The sequence below is a fragment of the Gossypium hirsutum genome, chromosome A01 (genome assembly GCF_007990345.1).
Source record: "Gossypium hirsutum isolate 1008001.06 chromosome A01, Gossypium_hirsutum_v2.1, whole genome shotgun sequence".
Classification (NCBI taxonomy): domain Eukaryota; kingdom Viridiplantae; phylum Streptophyta; class Magnoliopsida; order Malvales; family Malvaceae; genus Gossypium; species Gossypium hirsutum.
The window spans coordinates 101,980,228-101,997,691 of record NC_053424.1 but is presented as its reverse complement, the minus strand read 5'-3'; the positions used below and the strand labels follow the sequence as shown (position 1 = coordinate 101,997,691).

At 30.6% G+C, this 17,464-nt stretch overlaps 1 protein-coding gene and 1 long non-coding RNA gene across 7 annotated transcripts; both read right to left on the bottom strand.

Moving 5' to 3' along the window:
• Positions 1-877: 877 nt before the first annotated feature.
• Positions 878-4,698, bottom strand: LOC121227991 (uncharacterized). 5 transcript variants are annotated; one of them, XR_005925499.1, is made up of 6 exons: positions 3,841-4,371; positions 2,766-3,136; positions 1,810-2,670; positions 1,633-1,666; positions 1,416-1,533; positions 878-1,219 (listed from the first exon to the last, which is right to left on the bottom strand). It is a non-coding gene; the product is annotated as an uncharacterized lncRNA (long non-coding RNA). The 5 variants fall into 5 exon arrangements; XR_005925502.1 differs by lacking the exon at positions 2,766-3,136 and having other exon boundaries at positions 1,810-1,977; positions 3,841-4,698; XR_005925500.1 differs by having other exon boundaries at positions 1,633-2,670; positions 2,766-3,130; positions 3,841-4,370.
• Positions 4,699-5,314: 616 nt separating this feature from the next.
• On the bottom strand, positions 5,315-7,096 carry LOC107917647 (ribulose-phosphate 3-epimerase, cytoplasmic isoform-like). Of its 2 annotated transcripts, XR_005925497.1 has the most exons (6): positions 6,903-7,096; positions 6,700-6,801; positions 6,100-6,162; positions 5,898-6,004; positions 5,576-5,661; positions 5,315-5,485 (listed from the first exon to the last, which is right to left on the bottom strand). XR_005925497.1 is itself a non-coding variant. In XM_041111011.1 (4 exons), exons 1-4 carry the CDS (start codon positions 6,282-6,284, stop codon positions 5,477-5,479), a joined length of 387 nt encoding a protein of 128 aa, XP_040966945.1. In that variant the 5' UTR covers positions 6,285-6,687; the 3' UTR covers positions 5,315-5,476. The 2 variants fall into 2 exon arrangements, 1 of the variants encoding a protein (XP_040966945.1); XM_041111011.1 differs by lacking the exons at positions 6,700-6,801; positions 6,903-7,096 and having other exon boundaries at positions 6,100-6,687.
• Positions 7,097-17,464: the final 10,368 nt, after the last annotated feature.

Here is a 17,464-nt window from a genome sequence, read left to right as displayed (position 1 = left end):
ATTGAACTTTAGAAACTATGGATTTTATTTCCAAATATTTGATGTCTATTTAATATTGTTTCAAACATAATGAACAAAAAAATTTTCTTAGTTTAAATTAAAGTTTTTGTTTCTGCCACATTTGGTGGCCAATGTAACCTTCGAGATTCAATCTAAACTTCTAGGCCAAATTTTGGGGTGTTACACCCGACTTGCATAAAGATTCTAAAAATCAAGCTCGACTTGCATGTATTAAAATTTTTATAAAAAAAATTTTAAAAAATATAATATGACAAAAACACTGAAAAAATTAAAATAAATGTTTCTCAATAAATTTAAAAAGTCTTTATACTTAAATAACACTAAGATAATTATGATTTAACAAGCAAATGCTTCTAAAATAGTAACAAAATTAAAAAAATAAAAGTTATACAATATTTAAACAATAACAAAAAAATAATAGCAATATAATAATAAAATGGCAACAAAATTACGACAAAATAGTGAAAAAACAGCAGCAAAACATTAATTTTTTTTGCAAATTCAAGCCAAGCCAAGCTTGAAGAAAAAAAATCTTATCCAAGGCCCAATTCATTTTCTAAACAGACATTATTTTTTATCCAAACCCATTTTTTAGACCCATATTTTTTTTCAAACTCTCCCACTTATCTCTATAAATAAAAGTTTCTGTTAATAAAACAAGTGGAGTCATTGCAAAAGTCTCTCGTTATTTCATTAATTACATAATTAATGTCTTTTCCATGATTAGGTTCTATATCAAGAAGCTTTGCTTAATAAGTTAAGCCATTTCTAATGTTGAAGAAAACCATTATTTAAGTAGTTTGTGTAGTTAGAAACCAGATGACTGTAATGATCTAATTTCTTGGCCAACATTCTGTATTGAAAGAGTTCCCACTTTTTTTTTTATTTCAAGTGAAATAATAACATCTATTCTTTAAATAAATAAAAACATGATAAAAATCAACATTCAATTTCCTACCACTTTGTTGGAAGCTCTGGATTTGTCACCACTACTAGTGTCTCCATGATACAAATTTTTGCAACCTCTCACTGTTTCCATCCCTTTTAAATTTAACTCAAGATGTGAAAGAAAAAAAAAATTTCAAAAAATTGAACTAGATAAAATAGTATATGGACTTACCTTTATGTGACATTTCTATCCTATTTTGATTGCAAACCAAAGCTTCCTTGATCTCTGCTTTTTCACCAACAGGTTCATCTGAAGAACATTGTGGCACCATCAATTTATAATAAAGATGGATTTATGCTTTTTCAATAGTTTAATTTACTTCAAATTAAATAAAACAATTTTCTCTTTATTTTATTTTAGTATCTTAATCAGTCAAATACTCATATCAACATTAACATTTGACTTCGAGTAACATTGTAGTTAATAATAAGTATAGATCAATTACCATTGCTGTTAGAATCATTGGCAATATCTTCGATACTTTTAGTTTCTTCAAGATTCAAAGATTTGAAATACTTTACCGGATAATTATGCTCCTGGTCCATCTTCCTTTTTCTTTTATCCTATGAAATGAAAAGGCATTAAGATAATTCAATTTTCATAGTGTAAGAAAACAAATCAATTTAGATCACTTCTAATCATAATTCATGTGTGGTGCCTACCGTAGTTTGTGTGGGTTCTTGAATTTTTCATCACCTGTGATAGCAAATGAACTTAGTTAAGTGATGAAATAATATAGCTCTAAAGAATGGATTGTACCCTTTAAGTGATGCGTAGGAAATCAAATGAAAGATTCTAAACAAATTGAGAGTAATGACTTCCTTTTTAGAGTTACCAACCAATTTTGACTGCATACCAAAGCTTCCATGGTCTCGGGGTTCAAGTCGGCTGGATTCGTGGTCATGGAACTAAAATCTAAGCGTGGTGCAGAAACTAATACTGGCATTGTGAGCCAAGTGTAGGGAACTTTTGAGAATTAACTCGCCACCAACCAAGTATGTCTGCAACTATGGGAAGTAAAAACTCTCTTTAGTATAAGTCAAGCTCTGAATTCAGTGAGGTCACCTAATTAATGTTGCTTGGAGATGCAAATTTACTGAAGTGGTTCACAATATAATCTTTTGTAGTCTCTCTTGTCAAAGGTTTGGAATCATCTAAGACTGAAATATATGCAGTTAGGTTTTGGATTTTCTTTACTAAACATCTCTTCAAGTGGTCTTCAAGCGTGAGGTTCCACAGCCACATAGTGTTGGATAATCCTTGAGGCAATATTTACATTTGGTTTTTGTTTACTTCAAACCTAACAAAGTGCATATCTAATTCTTGTCAATTACTTTGTTAGGTTTGAAGTAAAGGAAGAAAGAAAAACCAAATATAAATATTGACTCAAAGATTATTCATCACCAAACCACTATGGAACCTCACACTTGAAAGACCACTTGAAAAGATGTTTAATAAAGAAAATCCAAAATCTAACTGCATCTACTTCAATCTTGGATGATTCCAAATCTTTGACAAGAGAGACCGCAAAATATTATATTGTGAACTACTTCAATAAATTTGCATCTCCAAACAACGTTAATGAGGTGGCCTTATTGAATTCAGAGTTTGACTCGTAACTAAGAGAGCCTTTGTTTCCCATGGATGCAGACATACTTGGTTGGTATCATGTTGATAATTATCTTCCATTTCCTTTTATCCTATGAAATGAAAAGGTATTAAGATAATTCAATCTTAATAGTGTATGAAAAAAAATCAATGTAGATCACTTCTAATCATAATTCACATGTGGTACCTATCATAGTTTGTGTGGGTTCATGAACTTCTTCATCACTTGTGATAGCCAATGAACTTAATTAATTGATGAGATAATGTAGCTCCACGGAATAGATTAGACCCTCTAAAGTGATGCATAGGAGATCAAATGAAAGGGTCTAAACAAATTAAGAGTAAAGAATTATTTTCTTTGGGAGACCAATCAATTTTGACTGCATACTAAAGCTTCCATGCCCTCGGGGTTCAAGTTGGCTGGATTCGTGGTCATGACACTAATATCTAAACGTGGCGCGGAAATTGATACTGGCATTGCGAGCTGATTGCGAGCCATCTTTGTAAGTGTAGGGAACTTTTGAGAATTAACACGCCACCAACTAAGTATGTCTGCAGCTATGGAAAGCAAAGGCTCTCTTAAGTACAAGTCACGCTCTGAATTCAGTGAGGCCACATCATTAACAATTTTTTTTTTGTATTAATAACTTCATCAAAAAATACAGATATACCCAAGCTCTGGTCAACAACAAAAGCCAACTGTCCATAGAAGCGATAGAGCATGAAAGAGAAAAAATAAAACAGCGACAACAAAAGAAAATAAAACAACTAGCAATGGAGAGATGATATAAGCAACAACCTCCTTTTAACGCGACATTCAGATTACACATTCATACGAAATGAATTGCAGCTTTTTTAACTTCTGTTTCCAGCAGAAACCAAACCAGACTCACTCCCACAGTGTCCTCCCCCTCTTTGTTAAAATTTTCTGTACTCAGATTTATGACATCTTTGTTGCAATATATATTGCTCGTCTTCTAATACTTCATTTTCATATCAACCCCCCCCCCCAATCATTACTGAACTAGTTAAAACACCTTTCTAGGCCTTGTATGTAAGTTATAACAGTGACATTCAAAATCAAAATCTACTTTCAAGGAATTTAACTAGATTTAGTAAAACTTTGAAATCAAAATCTATATAGAACTTCTTTCTGTGAAAAAAGTGAGAAGCACAAGTTGAATCAACAATATTCAGTATTTGCTATGTTTATGATGCATCTCCACAGTGATGAAAATAAAAAGGGAAATGAGAATCCTTACTTGAATCAACTTCTACTTTTGCTAGTTGAGGAATATCGTCGAACAGTGGGAAGGCCAGGCTTCAGATTTCTGAATGAGGAGACAATGGGAAGATTAAAAAGAGATGAGGGAAGCGACAGTGACTAGTGGGTGTGTGGTGGACCGTTGGTGACTGCCGACCGTTGAACGATGATGGTGGTGGGCTGATGGCCGGTGGTTGTCGGAGTGGAGAAGGCAAGTTATTTTGTTAGGGATTTAGAAATTAGCTATTAAATAATGGAAATTAAGAATTTTATCTTTAGCTTTTTCCTATTCCAATTTTCCAATTTCAAGTGGTTACCCATCCTAATTATAGGCTATTTTTCTAAATTCATCCAAAATTATTGAATATTTAACCCAATCATTGGTTGGTTTAGTAAAAAAATTTTGTTGTTGGATGTCGTTGTTGTCATTGATGACAGGATGATTTTATTTTAAAGGTGGAGGGTTGGAGATTGCTGACATGATTAATTCACATTTTTAGTCTTTTCCTTTAAATTCATTTTTTTAATGTATGAATTCTCTTCTTCTCTAAAAAAAAAAAGTTTGATGAGTATGTTAAAAACATTTCATCCCGTAAAACAGGTATCAAAAACAGCATTGATCAAATTTACAAATATATAAAATTTCAAATTTACAAAAATTGATATAACTTTTTAAATTTACAAATATCAAAATTGACGGAAATCAAAAGTTGTACCATTGCGAGATGAAATGTTGCGAATTTAAATTAGTTTTTTTATATAAGGAGAAAATTTCATACATTAAAAAAAATTCATTCTATTGCTTTAGAAGGGGAAAAGAATAAAAAATGTTTTATTTAAATAATAGATATTGTAAGTGTGAAATAATACATTATCCTATATCTATTTATAAATTTCATTGTAATAACTCAAAAGTTAGTAGCGTCAGAAAATATGGTTTCGGGATCTTGTTTCTATAAACTGAATCTGTAATTATTTTCACTAAATATTTACGGAGTGATTTTACAGGTAAATTGAATTTTAAATAAGTAATTTTACTAGATTAATAATTAATTAAGTTACATAGACTAAATTATAAAAGTGATAAAAAATCAATTACTTGAAAATTTTTAATTAGAACATTGAATAGGGACTAAGGTAGTAATTATAAATGTAAAAAGAATTTTTTTAAATATTAAATCTAATACACTAATTTTAATCTATATAAATGATACAAAAATTATTTTATTAAAATTATTAAAAATAAAATTTTATCTTTATTTAAAAATTTTGCTTTTCAATTTTCAAAATAAAAAATGAAAATCATTTTTTTGAAAATGAGAATAAAAATAATAATTAAAAATATTTTTAGAAACCAAACAAAAATATGGTTTAGAAAAATATACTTTTAAAAGTACTGCAGAAGTAATTTGAAATTTCAAGTAGTTAATATTAGGGTAAATTACACTAACAGTAACCCAATTTTGGGTAGCTGACAAAATAGTCACCTAAGTTTCATTTCAGTCACGCAATTTTTGAAAAGTTACAAAACAATCCTTTTTGCTGTTTTTAGTCATAGACGTCACGACAAAGTGGCCTGGCAGGTGACGCGTCGTTGGTGTCAAAAAACCATCCAGCTGGCTGGTTACTCTCATTTAACAGCCCTACAAGCACCATTTTAGGGTTAGAGAAAAAAAAAAGAAGAGGAGGAGGAGGAGGAGAAGAAGAAGAAGAAGAAGGAGAGAAGGATAAACCTCCTTAATCGGTGTTCCAGGATTTAATGCCACATTGGGCCTCATGGCTTTTGACTTAATTTTTTGGATAAGTTTTTGCCAGTTTTCTGCAAAAGGTAACACAGTATCTTTGCATAAGGAAACAAGGAATAGAAAACTACATTGAGAATATTTGAGGATCTACTACAATACATATGCAGAAACTTTGGTTATGGCATCTTTTGTGGAACAAAACCATGAGGCTTTTAGACCGAAGCAGACAATACCTTGCAGGTTGGGTGCGTGTCTCCACAATAAGATGGCAGTGAGTAAAACAAAAACGAAAAAGACAATCAAAACCCACCTTTGGATACTTCAACATGAAAAGTAAAACCAAAAGTACCGGTTTTACCCAAAGGTTCAACATAATCAATAGGATTAGTGACCATAAGGTGGCAATCAAGAAATGCCCTGTAAGTGAAGAAGAATACTTGATCTATTTAGAATTGTAAACTTGCAGCTAATATTGAAAAGCCAAAATAGTGCAAGTGTACAAAGAATGTTACTTTGTGTGCTTTCTTAAACTCTCAATGACTGGAGCGCCAATGGTTAAGTTGGGGACAAAATGCCTATATAAAAAAATTAACAATGAACATGTAAGCATATCTACAAGTACCCAATAATGTAAACATGAAGGACTAAGGAAATAATACGTAATGCTGATCAAAAGCTCTAGTGTTAACCAGAACATAAGAAATCATCATTAAAAAACTATAGCAAGATATTAAACAAAGCTTAAGAACCTGAATAACTTGCACTTTGCATAAACCAATCCAATTTCAAAAGTTCATTTAACATAATGAAAGCATAGAAGATTGTATTCAATTTAAACAGTTAATTAAGGTCCTTCACATTCCATCAACAAAAACTTCCAAAATCCCAAAGTTTCTAAAAGTAACTTTTCAAGCTATAAACAAGCAAGATCATTGAGTCTTTCAATTTCCTAACACATAATCATATCCTCACCCAAAGTAGACAACTCTTAAATGTTTTTTTCATACCATAGATCATGATTTCATGGATGACAGAAACATAAGGCTTAAGTATAAGTTAATAATCTTCACTAAAAAGATTAGCAAATATAAAATAGCTGAAAAAAACCAAACCTATAAAAATAACAAAAACAGGAAGTAGAGAAGAAACAGAAAGATAAAGAAGGAAAATCTTAGAGAAGAGAAGTCCACGAAAGCTAATGAAACATATCCATCCTGCAGAAAGAAGCCAGAAACCAGGAAAAGTTAGAATGTTGAAAATCATTTCGTTTCTTTTGAGAATCCATAAAAGAAGCAAAGTTAGAAACAAATTTTACTATGATATCCATGTGAAGCCAATCAGCACCGAAATCAAGCATGTGCTTTGCCTCGATGCTAAGTTAGAGAAGTCTAATGAAAGCATGGATGGAGCAATTTTTGGTGTTACACCCATATTTGGGATTCAGGTGTTTCGGGGTTTGCAGTTGTTTTTTTGTTGAAGAGCTGGGGGATGGTTCAAACCAAAGGGAGATTACAGTTGGATTCAATGGAATTCTGAGTTGAGCTTAAGATACACGCTGCACTTTAGTCAAAGCTGACTTGCCATGTCAGCAGGTTAACTTGCCACGTCATGGTGCCGTTAACACCTTAACGAAAACTGTTAATCAGTGACTATTTTGTCACTTTTTTATAACGTTAGTGACTATTTTGTAACTTTTCGAAAGTTAAGTGACTGAAATGAAACCTAGGTGACTGTTTTGTCAGCTAACTCAAAGTTAGGTGACTGTTGGTGTAATTTACCCTCAATATTATCGTAAAAATTGCAATAAAAATTAAAATTTTAAATATATTTATAAATGATACTTAAATAATAAGATATAAAATATAAATTAATCTAATTTTTAAATAATTTATATAAATAAAATAGCTAATTGAGTCTTAGCTTAATTGGCATGGGCATTATTGTCCATATAAGAGGACGTGAGTTTGAGTGGGTTGAAACGCATTATCCTTCTATTTATATAAGAGGATATGAATTATGTGTAGTTGTATGTAATTTTTTATAGAACCAATTGTTTAGTTTCAAATAACAATTTATTTACAATATATATATTTAAAAATAATAACGGTATTCAAATAGCATGAGGTAACTTAGTTCATGGCACCCTAAACAAGGGTAATTCAACAAGTGCAAGCACGTAAACCACAATTTCCCTTCTACCCAAAAAAACACTTTAATTCTCTTTAACACAACAAAGGTATATTACAAAAGTAAATCAAAACATCAAACATCTTAATGCATGGTTGCTGGTATCTATTACTGACTAATTCTAATCTTAGCAGATATTGGGGTTTGCCATCAAGGGATCTATTACAAAACAATGGAAGCTTACCCAAAGTATGCAAGGGCATGCATTGTGAAACTCTCCACATTTCCAAAATCATCTTTTCTTGCTTCTTGGAAAAAGTTCTTCAAATCAAATCCATGAAATGCTCATGACCTCTTCTCCATTTTGCTACTAGATGAACATTTGTCATCCAAAACATGTCCTTGCATAATGTATTGATTAAAGAATTGAAAGTGTTCATCATTCTGTTGAGCAAGCTTGTTGCTTTTCTCCATTTATCACAAAAAAATGTGATCATTGTTTCACCCAAACTCAATGCTTTTTGTAATTAAAGAGTAATAAACAAAGCATTGTTTCAAATGCGAAGGAAAGTGATCACTACTCGATTCTAAAACTAACAAAATATCAATTACGATCTCAATAATTTTTTCCATGATGACTTCAGCAACATAACCAGCTTCTTTAAGTTTCGTATTAAGCTCATTCAACTTTTATAGATATCAACAGATTGATGATCAAGGGCGAAGCCAGAATAAATATTTAGGGGCAGATAAAATTTTAATTTTTTATAGTTTATATCTTTATAATTTGTATAAGATTAAATCAAATTTTTATAATTTTAGGGGGGCCAAAGTGCAATTTTACCTTTACTAATTTAAAATTTTTAAAAAATTTTAAGGGCCAAAAGAGAAAATTTACATTTTAAGGGGGCCGGGGCCCATGCCAGCCCCTTGGCTTTGCCCTGTTGATGATCTGATTGATCTCCAGCCATAAAAACATGTATTAAGCCATTGATCTCGATCCCGCTCCAATCGGCTTTAACCAATCCTTTATTCCTCGTCATGCTTCTTGTTTTAACTGCTTCCTTCTGTTTACCGGCTGATGTATATATATTAGCCATAAAAACATAACTACTGGTGTTTCCTACATGCACTAAGCAATGGAGCCCAAGCTTGAGCTTGTACTTGCATAGGCATCTCTTGTATGGTTTTCAATTTTCAAAGCCAAGTTGAAGTGACCCACTCTACCAAGAAGATCGACCAAGCAAGTATAATGCTCTATACCGGGCTTTATTCAGAAAGTATTTTTCATGCTTTTGAAGTACTTCAATCCATCCTCCACAACCTTGAGTGACCTATTCTGTGAATCGCATAACCGTTTACCTTGGAACTCCAAAAAGCTAATTCTTTATGTAACACTCCTCTCAAGTACTTCTGCCTTGTCTATCCCACCACATTTACAGTACATGTGAACTAATGAGGCCTGGACCTGTCGATCACATAAAGTTCAATCTCATTCCCAATGCTCAGTGACCCCAAATCAGCACAAGCAGAGAGTATGCTGGTAATGATAGCTTCATTCGGTTTAAGATCAGTTCTTAACAAACTATTGAATAAATCCAATGCTTTAGCAGGGTAACCATGCTGAGTATACGTAGCAATCATCAATGTCTACAAGAAAGTCTACCATTCCGAGTACTCATCAAGCCGAGACAATGTCACCACACTTTGTAGTGACTTTACATACATGTTAGGAATCGAGTTGTCAATCAAAGTTTCACTATCATCTCCAAATTCCTATATTTGACACAGCCTGAAATGATCTGCATCTGTATTGAAGAATATCCGAATGCATATGCATGATCTGAACTAACATACTTAACTGGAGAAAAAATGTCTTTAATTTGTTCACATTCTTTGCTTCCAAAACTTGTGATGCAACATTTTAAACTCTCCACATTTCCCAAATCATCTTGTCTTGTAACTTGAAAATAGGATCTCCAAGAAATACTAATGGTGAACATACTCTAGATCTTCTTCTCCATTTAGTGGCTGGATAAACACTTATGCCATCCTGAAAATGTGATCAATTGTTTCACCTCAAGCTCAATGTCCTTTAAGATTAAAGAGCAATAAATTAAACATTATTTCAAATGCAAAGGAAAATGATCATAACTTAACTTTAAAATTGGCAAAGCGTAATAGAAGTCTAGTGGGGCCATTGGCCCCCCAAGGTTCAAATTTTTTGCAATTTAGCCTTTTTTAATTATATTAGGCCCTCCCAAAAATATAAGTAGGCCCCTCTAATATTTTTATAGTTTTAAAAATATTATTGATAAAAATAAAGGGAAAATCTTCTTGAAGAAGTTAAATTATTCATGATAAGTTTTGAATGATATTTTTGTTAAATAATAATCTAATATTTTACTTAAAATAATAATATTTTATAAGTAATATAATAATATATATAAAGAAAAGAAAATATGAATATATTTTTACCATCTTTCTTATTCATTTTCGTGCCTTGTAAGAAAAGAAGAAGAAAAAATCTTCATTATTTTTCCTTCAAATTTTAAGTATAATGTATGTTTTTCTTCAAATTTTTAATAGAGTTTGAACCTTTGAAACTTGTTTTACAATATGTACCAATTGTTTTTTATTTTATCAAGTTATTAAAAGTCACTGTTAAAGGATGTTGATGGAAACTTATAAAATTAAGTGAAATGTGTATTTTTTTTTATGGAAAATGATTAGGAGACAACTTCCAATTGTTAGAAGTGTAAAAATGAAACAAAAATAGGTAGATAATGTTATAGTAAGTTTCGACCAAAGTGAAGAGGGGGAACAAAATCTTGGTCACTTTGTTTAAAATTATGTCAATGATAGTTTGTGAAGCAGTAAGTATTCTATTGAAAACAAAATAAAAAATGATTAACCAAGTCTATTTGGGAATTTGGGATCAGAAAACTTAGGTTGTCAACTTGATAAACCATGTATATTCAAGCTTTTCATTAGTATTTAAATTACTATATCTAGCTATATTAAGTTTATTTTTATGAATTTTGAATCTATTGTTTATATGTTCAAATCGATTGTCATGTTGTAATACTGCTTCTTTTGAATTGATTGTTTATATATTTAAATTGATTGCTATGTTGGAATACTGCTTCTTTTGATTCAATTGTTTATATGCTTAAATCAATTGTTACGTAGCACGTCTAACTTTAACTTGGCTCCCCCAAAATAAACATCCTGGCTCCGCCACTGTATATTTTTAAGTACGTTGTTCTTCACCTATAATCGTAGAAAATAAGTATAAAATAAGGATAAAAGTACCATGCATGCATAAAAAAAAGGTCAGGTTTCACAAAAGTAACAAAAAAAAAAAACAATGCATCAAACTTGCCTAATTTTACCATACAATCTTCCATGATATATATCAAGAAAGATATGACGTTGAAAATGAACCATGTCATTTTGTGTGAAAGGGAAGAAATCACCATGTATAAGGCAATCACAATATTTCATCATGAATACCTCACAATCAGCCGAGCTTTATGTTGTAGTACAAAAAGAAACGAAAAAAGAAAGGTAAGATAATAAGTAAATAAAAGGTAGAAAATGTGTAGATTTTAAAAGATAATCGATACGCACTATAAATGGTCATTCATTTGCATCATCATAACCAAACTCTGGCAGTAGAAAGGTAGTGAACCATTGTAATATTCTTTGTTTTTCAACATTTTTAGACATTATTTGAGAAGATGCATTTGAATCCAACCATGAAATTTTCTTTTCTTTGTTATCAACATAGAAAAGAACCCAATGGGCTGATAAACACAATGGTAAAAAGAACTGCTATCACAAAAAGGAAAACAAAAAAGATTACATCCATCTTTGTTAGTTACAATAAAAGATTAAGTTGATGTTGATATTTTCGATCTGGGTTTTTTCTACTAAAATAGTTAATGTAATTGATCACCACTACAATACAGATAGAAAAAATTGAAAAGCTTACTTTATGAACACCTCTTAGCTTTCAACTTTAAACCAAGATAATAATTCATGTTCTGATCCGGATCCTTGTATTAAAGAAGTCTAATATTGAAAAATATATATGTTAAACGGTACTATATATAATATTTTGATATAAAATACTAAAAATTTCAATTTGAAATGCCAATACAGTTCATTGTGCCAGATGAAAGTTTTTACAACTATTTGAGAGTCGAATGCATAGTGATTAATGTATGCCTTTAAAAATCTATCAAATCTCTTCTTAAGTAATTTGAAGAATATATTAATGACCGACATACCATAATTAATTAACAACATTTGTTTATTTCCAACTCATACTAGCTGGTAACTTTGAACATGACATGATAAAATACATGATTAATACACAACACAATTCTATAATTATGAAATTATATGAATATATGGATTACCAAATTAGGTTATGCCCATATCTCTAAAAAATATTGATAATTACTTACCGAATCATCAATATAAAACTCTTTTCGAGTTTCATCACCATGGGGCACCATGAGTAAATGTGTTAATTTGTCACCTATTAAGCAAAACCCCTTATCTTGTCCAATCAATTTTCTGTCAAACATAAACTTTGATGTATAGTTAGGTTATAATGATCACTTCATATGCCAATATTAACTTATCAAAGCTAACACATACCCAATCAACTCATTAGTTTGCCATCTATTTAGCCGTTTGTTCTCCTTGTCTGTAAATCTTGAGACTAAATATGCCTGAACATCCTAAAGAATAATTTAAAAAAAGAAAAGAAACTTGACGTAAAAGCCTTAATATATGCATAAAAGTAAAATAATATGTATAAGGAATGGAATGATATATGCATAAAAGCAAAGGAATGTGTATAAGGAATAGAAAGAAGTATGAACCTTTTTCACCATGATCCTTGCTCCTTCAATATTGTTCAGAAGACAAGCTTTGAAATTGACCCGACTTATTATTGTTGAATGGTGAGTCATCTTTTGGAATTTCAATTAAGGTAGTAATATTTCTTCCATGATTAGGTTCTGTATCAAGAAATTTTGCTTAATAATGGATTGAGCCATTGCCAATTTTAAAAGGGAAACATTATTAAGTTGTTTTGGATTTGTCTCCATTGTTAGTTTCTCCATAAAATCAATTTTTGCAACTTACCACTCTTTACAAACCTTTTAGTTTCAGTTTAAGATGAGAAATAGATTAAAAAAAATCGTTGGAAAATTGAAGTAGATTAGTGATAAATGGATCAAATAAGGAGCTTACTTCCTATTGACGTTTCCAACCTATTTCGAATGTGAACTGAAGCTTCCATGTTCTCTGCTTTTTCAATAATAGGCGAATTACCATTTGGCATTTCAAGTTCAATAAGAACAAAGTTCTTTTCATCCTTCTTGAATAGTAAGTATAGTTCAATTACCATTTTTGTTGGATCTTTTAGTAATGCCTCCACTACTATTAGCTTTTTATTTATTCCAATTTTTGGAAACTTTTACCACATTAGAGTACTCTTCTGTCTTCCTTTTCCTTTTATACTATGTAATGAAAATACATTAAGGTAACTCATTCTTCATAAATTCTTAGTCATAATATAGGAAAAAGAATTCAATGGATATCATTTTCTAATCATAATTCATATGTAATTCCTACCATATTTTGCATGTGGTCATGATTTTCTCTGTCATTTGTGATAGCAAAATGAACTCAATTAAGTGATAAGATAATGTAACTCTAAAGAATAGACCCTCAAAGTGAAGTGTAATAAAATAGAATGGAAGGATTTAGATCAAATTAAAAGTTAGACTTACTTCCTTTTGGAATTTCCGACCAATTTTGACTACATACTAAATCTTCAATGTTATCAGTATTCAAGTTGTTTTAGGTTGAATTGGTGATCATGGCATTGAAATTCAAACATGGCATGATTATTGACATTGGCATTGCAAGGAAATCTCGAGCCATCTTTGCTAGTGTAGGAAGCCTTTTTGTATTAATACACCACCAGTAAAGTATGTCAAAGGCTCCATCCAAGGGCAGTAATAGCTTATCCAAGTAATAGTCAAGCTCGGACTTCCATGAGGCCACCTCATTAAAGTTGCTTGCAGATGCAAATTTACTAAAAGATTCCAAAATACAATCATTATCAATCTCTATTGTTGAAGAATTGGAATCATCCAAGTCTGAAGCAGATTTAAACAGATTTCTGGCTTCATTGGCATATTCACAGTAAACATTTGGAAGGATTTTATGAAATTTTTTCAAATGCATCTTACTATCATGGCCATAGATTTTAGTATATAATAACTCCAAAAATTTAAACTTTAACGTTGGATCAAGAATAGTTGCAACAATGAACGCCGAATTACATAAGCTCCGATAGTAGTAAAATTTCCTTTTCATCAATGTAACAATTGGATAATTGCTCTTTTTCAGATGAAGAAATTTCTTTTATATGTTGCAAAGCTTTGGGAAGTACAAATTTGTATTAATGGATTGAGTTCATTCGATATTATCAAAACATTTCAAACAACTGTGGAAAACTAGTACCATTTCTCATTCCTCCACTGATGGCTTTAATTTAAAGTTGCCGTCAATTTTCTCCAATTGAAAAAATACTTTTCTTGATTCCAAGGCATTATGAAGCACACTAAAGTCTAAATCCAACCTTAAAGAAAGATCATCTCATGATTTCCGACCTTATAGCTTCTCTTGATTTACAACTTCTTCAAATTTCAACTTTCCTTGTGTTGTTTCACTGACATATTCAATGGATTTTCTTAATTTCAAAAGTATTACATCCATATCACGAAAACCATCCTCAATGAAAATGCAACTAAGGAACCAATGATTTGAAGGAAATGAACCTTGGTCACTAAAACAAGTTTCCTTTATCTTCTAAAACATATCATCATTCAAATAAGATTATCAATAGTTATGGAAAATACTTTCTTACTTATATTATGCTCCAAAACTGAGCTCTGAATAATTTCTTAAAGCCTTTGTGTCATAGATATGCTCCAAATTTTTGCAGGCAAGAATCTTCATTTTTGTTTCCCCATTTTCATCAATGAAGTGTGCTATCATACAACAATATTCAATCCTTCTAAGGCTGTTCTTCCACAAATTGATTGTCAAACTGAAGTTATAAGCAAGCTGGTCAAAATATAATTGAAGTTTATCATTTTCATCTTTATAGATGTGATGTATGTCAAATAATAAAATATATTTTAATGGAAACTCAAACATTGTGTAACAACCCATTTTTCAGTGGTGTAGGAAATAGTGGTTTCGGGGCCACCAAATCTGATGAGAAAATTCGTAAATATTATTATTTAATATTTACAAGTCAATTATGGTTTTTAAAAAAGTTTTTTGATTTGATAAATAATGATTTATAAGCGATTTATTAAGTTCAAGTGGTATGACCCTAAGGTTAAGTGATTTTAGAAAATGAGGTATCAAGACCTCCTTTCTATGAGCTGTAAATATTTTTATAAATATTTACAGAGCGTCATTAAGGTGGTATTAAAGTTTCATTGAAAAATTTTAACATTTCGATAGTTAATTAATTAAAAAGGACTAAATTATAAAATATATAAAATTTAGTCACTATTTGATTTGAGTGATTAAATGGTTTATTGAATAAAGGAAAAGGTACTTAAATGGTAATTAGACCATTTAAGAATTTAGTGGATGGTTTTGGGCAATTAAAAGCTTTAAAATTGGTTGAATTTTAAATAGACAAAATTGTAATTTTATAATTAAACTTTAATTAAATAAAAGAAAAACTATTATCATCATTTTAGTGTCTTCTTCATCGAAATTGGAAGAAGAAAAATCCATGTAAATTAAGCTAGGTTCGGCCATGGTTAAAATTATGCATGTTAGTCCTTAAGCTATCCGTTTTTTATAATTTTTATGTTTTTGAGATCATTACAACTAGGTCTAGCTAGCCTGTACCTTCGATTTTAAAACTATTAAAGATTTTGAATATTTCCATTGATGAAAATTGTGATTGTAGATGTTAATTGATGAATTTAAAATATTATTTGTTATTTAAAAGTATTTTATTAAGTGATTTCTGATGATTTTATCGATTAGGGACTAATTTGTTAAAATAGTAAAAATGCATGGATTAAATGTGAAATTATTGTATGAATGGGCTGTGTTGATTACCATGAACATTCGACTAAGTTCAAATTTGGGTAAAAATGGTTAATTTGCATGTTTTGGGCTTAGAGACTAAATTGAATAAAAGTAATACTTTAAGGGTAATTTTGTAAAAATATAAAAATGACCAAATTGCATAACATGAATTTTTTATTTTCTAAATTAATATATTGAATGAAATTATTAATTTAGATCAAGATCGGGTGGAAAATCGAGAAAAATAAAAAATTTCCAAAATGCCCCTAAATTTTGGTATTTCTGCAATTTAGCTAGATAAGTTCGTATGAATTGTATTCTGTATAATTTTGATTGACTTGAATGTTAATATGTGATTATATTGTGATTAAATATATATATGTTAGTATGAAATTTACTGTGTTATGAAACGACGTAAATCCAATGACGTATGACGATTACAGAGCCTCGTTTGAACCTTAGGAATTCATAGGATACAAATGACATGTCATTAGGGTTTATATGATTCAGGTGTTGGTCCTGAACGTCCTATTAATGGCTAAGGTCCGGCATGTGTTGCAGATACTCCACAGCTCGTGTGAGCAGACCCATTTTCATAGCCCGTGTGAGCATTCTGATTCAGAACTCGTATGAGCATACATGTACAGGAATTGACAGATTACAGCTATATGATTTAGCACACTATGTGTGAGCTATCCCCGGTATGCAATAATATTCTAAATGGTTCAACAAGAACTATTCGGATAAGAAATGGTAAGAGAATGATATGTTTTATGACATGTACATATATGAACATCCTTGATATGATGATACATGAAAATTATATAGGTTAAGATGAGTTATAAACTCATGAGATACATGTTGTGGCTAAATGGCAATTTATGTTAATATTCCTACGATTTATATCTTGTATGCTAACATGTTTGGTGGAAATTCTTAGGCTTTGGCCAAGTTGTGGTTGGATTATGCCACGTTAAACTTATAAGTTATGCATTGAAATAGTAAGTGCCTAAATGGAAATATACTTGTGATTATGAACGAGTGGTAAGGTCTAAATTATGTAATTTCTATTGAAATGGTTTACCACGTGGTTAATTTCGAAAGACCTATGTTTAAATGCACTAGCTTGTGGCTATGGTTGAATAATATGCTTACGTCTTGTGTGATATGCATATGACACGGGTGTGGAAAGGTAATGAAATAGTAAGTTCATACTTGAAGTGTAAAATGATGAAAATGGGAATGATGAGTTGAATTGATGTTGTTATTTAAGTTAAAGAAAGTAAATGCAATAGAAAGCAATAAAATGCAAATGAAAGTAAGAAAATTTGGAAAGGGTTTAAAGTTTTATAAAATCCCATGAAGCTAGCGATGATATATTTATGTGATGCTGTGGATTTATTCACATTGTAAGTTGTTGAATATGGTTTCATAAATCTTGCAGTATTGGTATAAAATTATTCTTGACATGTATAAATTTCATATTTGAAATGGAATGATATGACTAAAGTTTATATGAGCTTACTAAGCATTTATTGATTACGTAGTTGTTTGTCCTTTACTTTTCAGATTATAGGAAGCTCGATCAAGTTGGAAGCT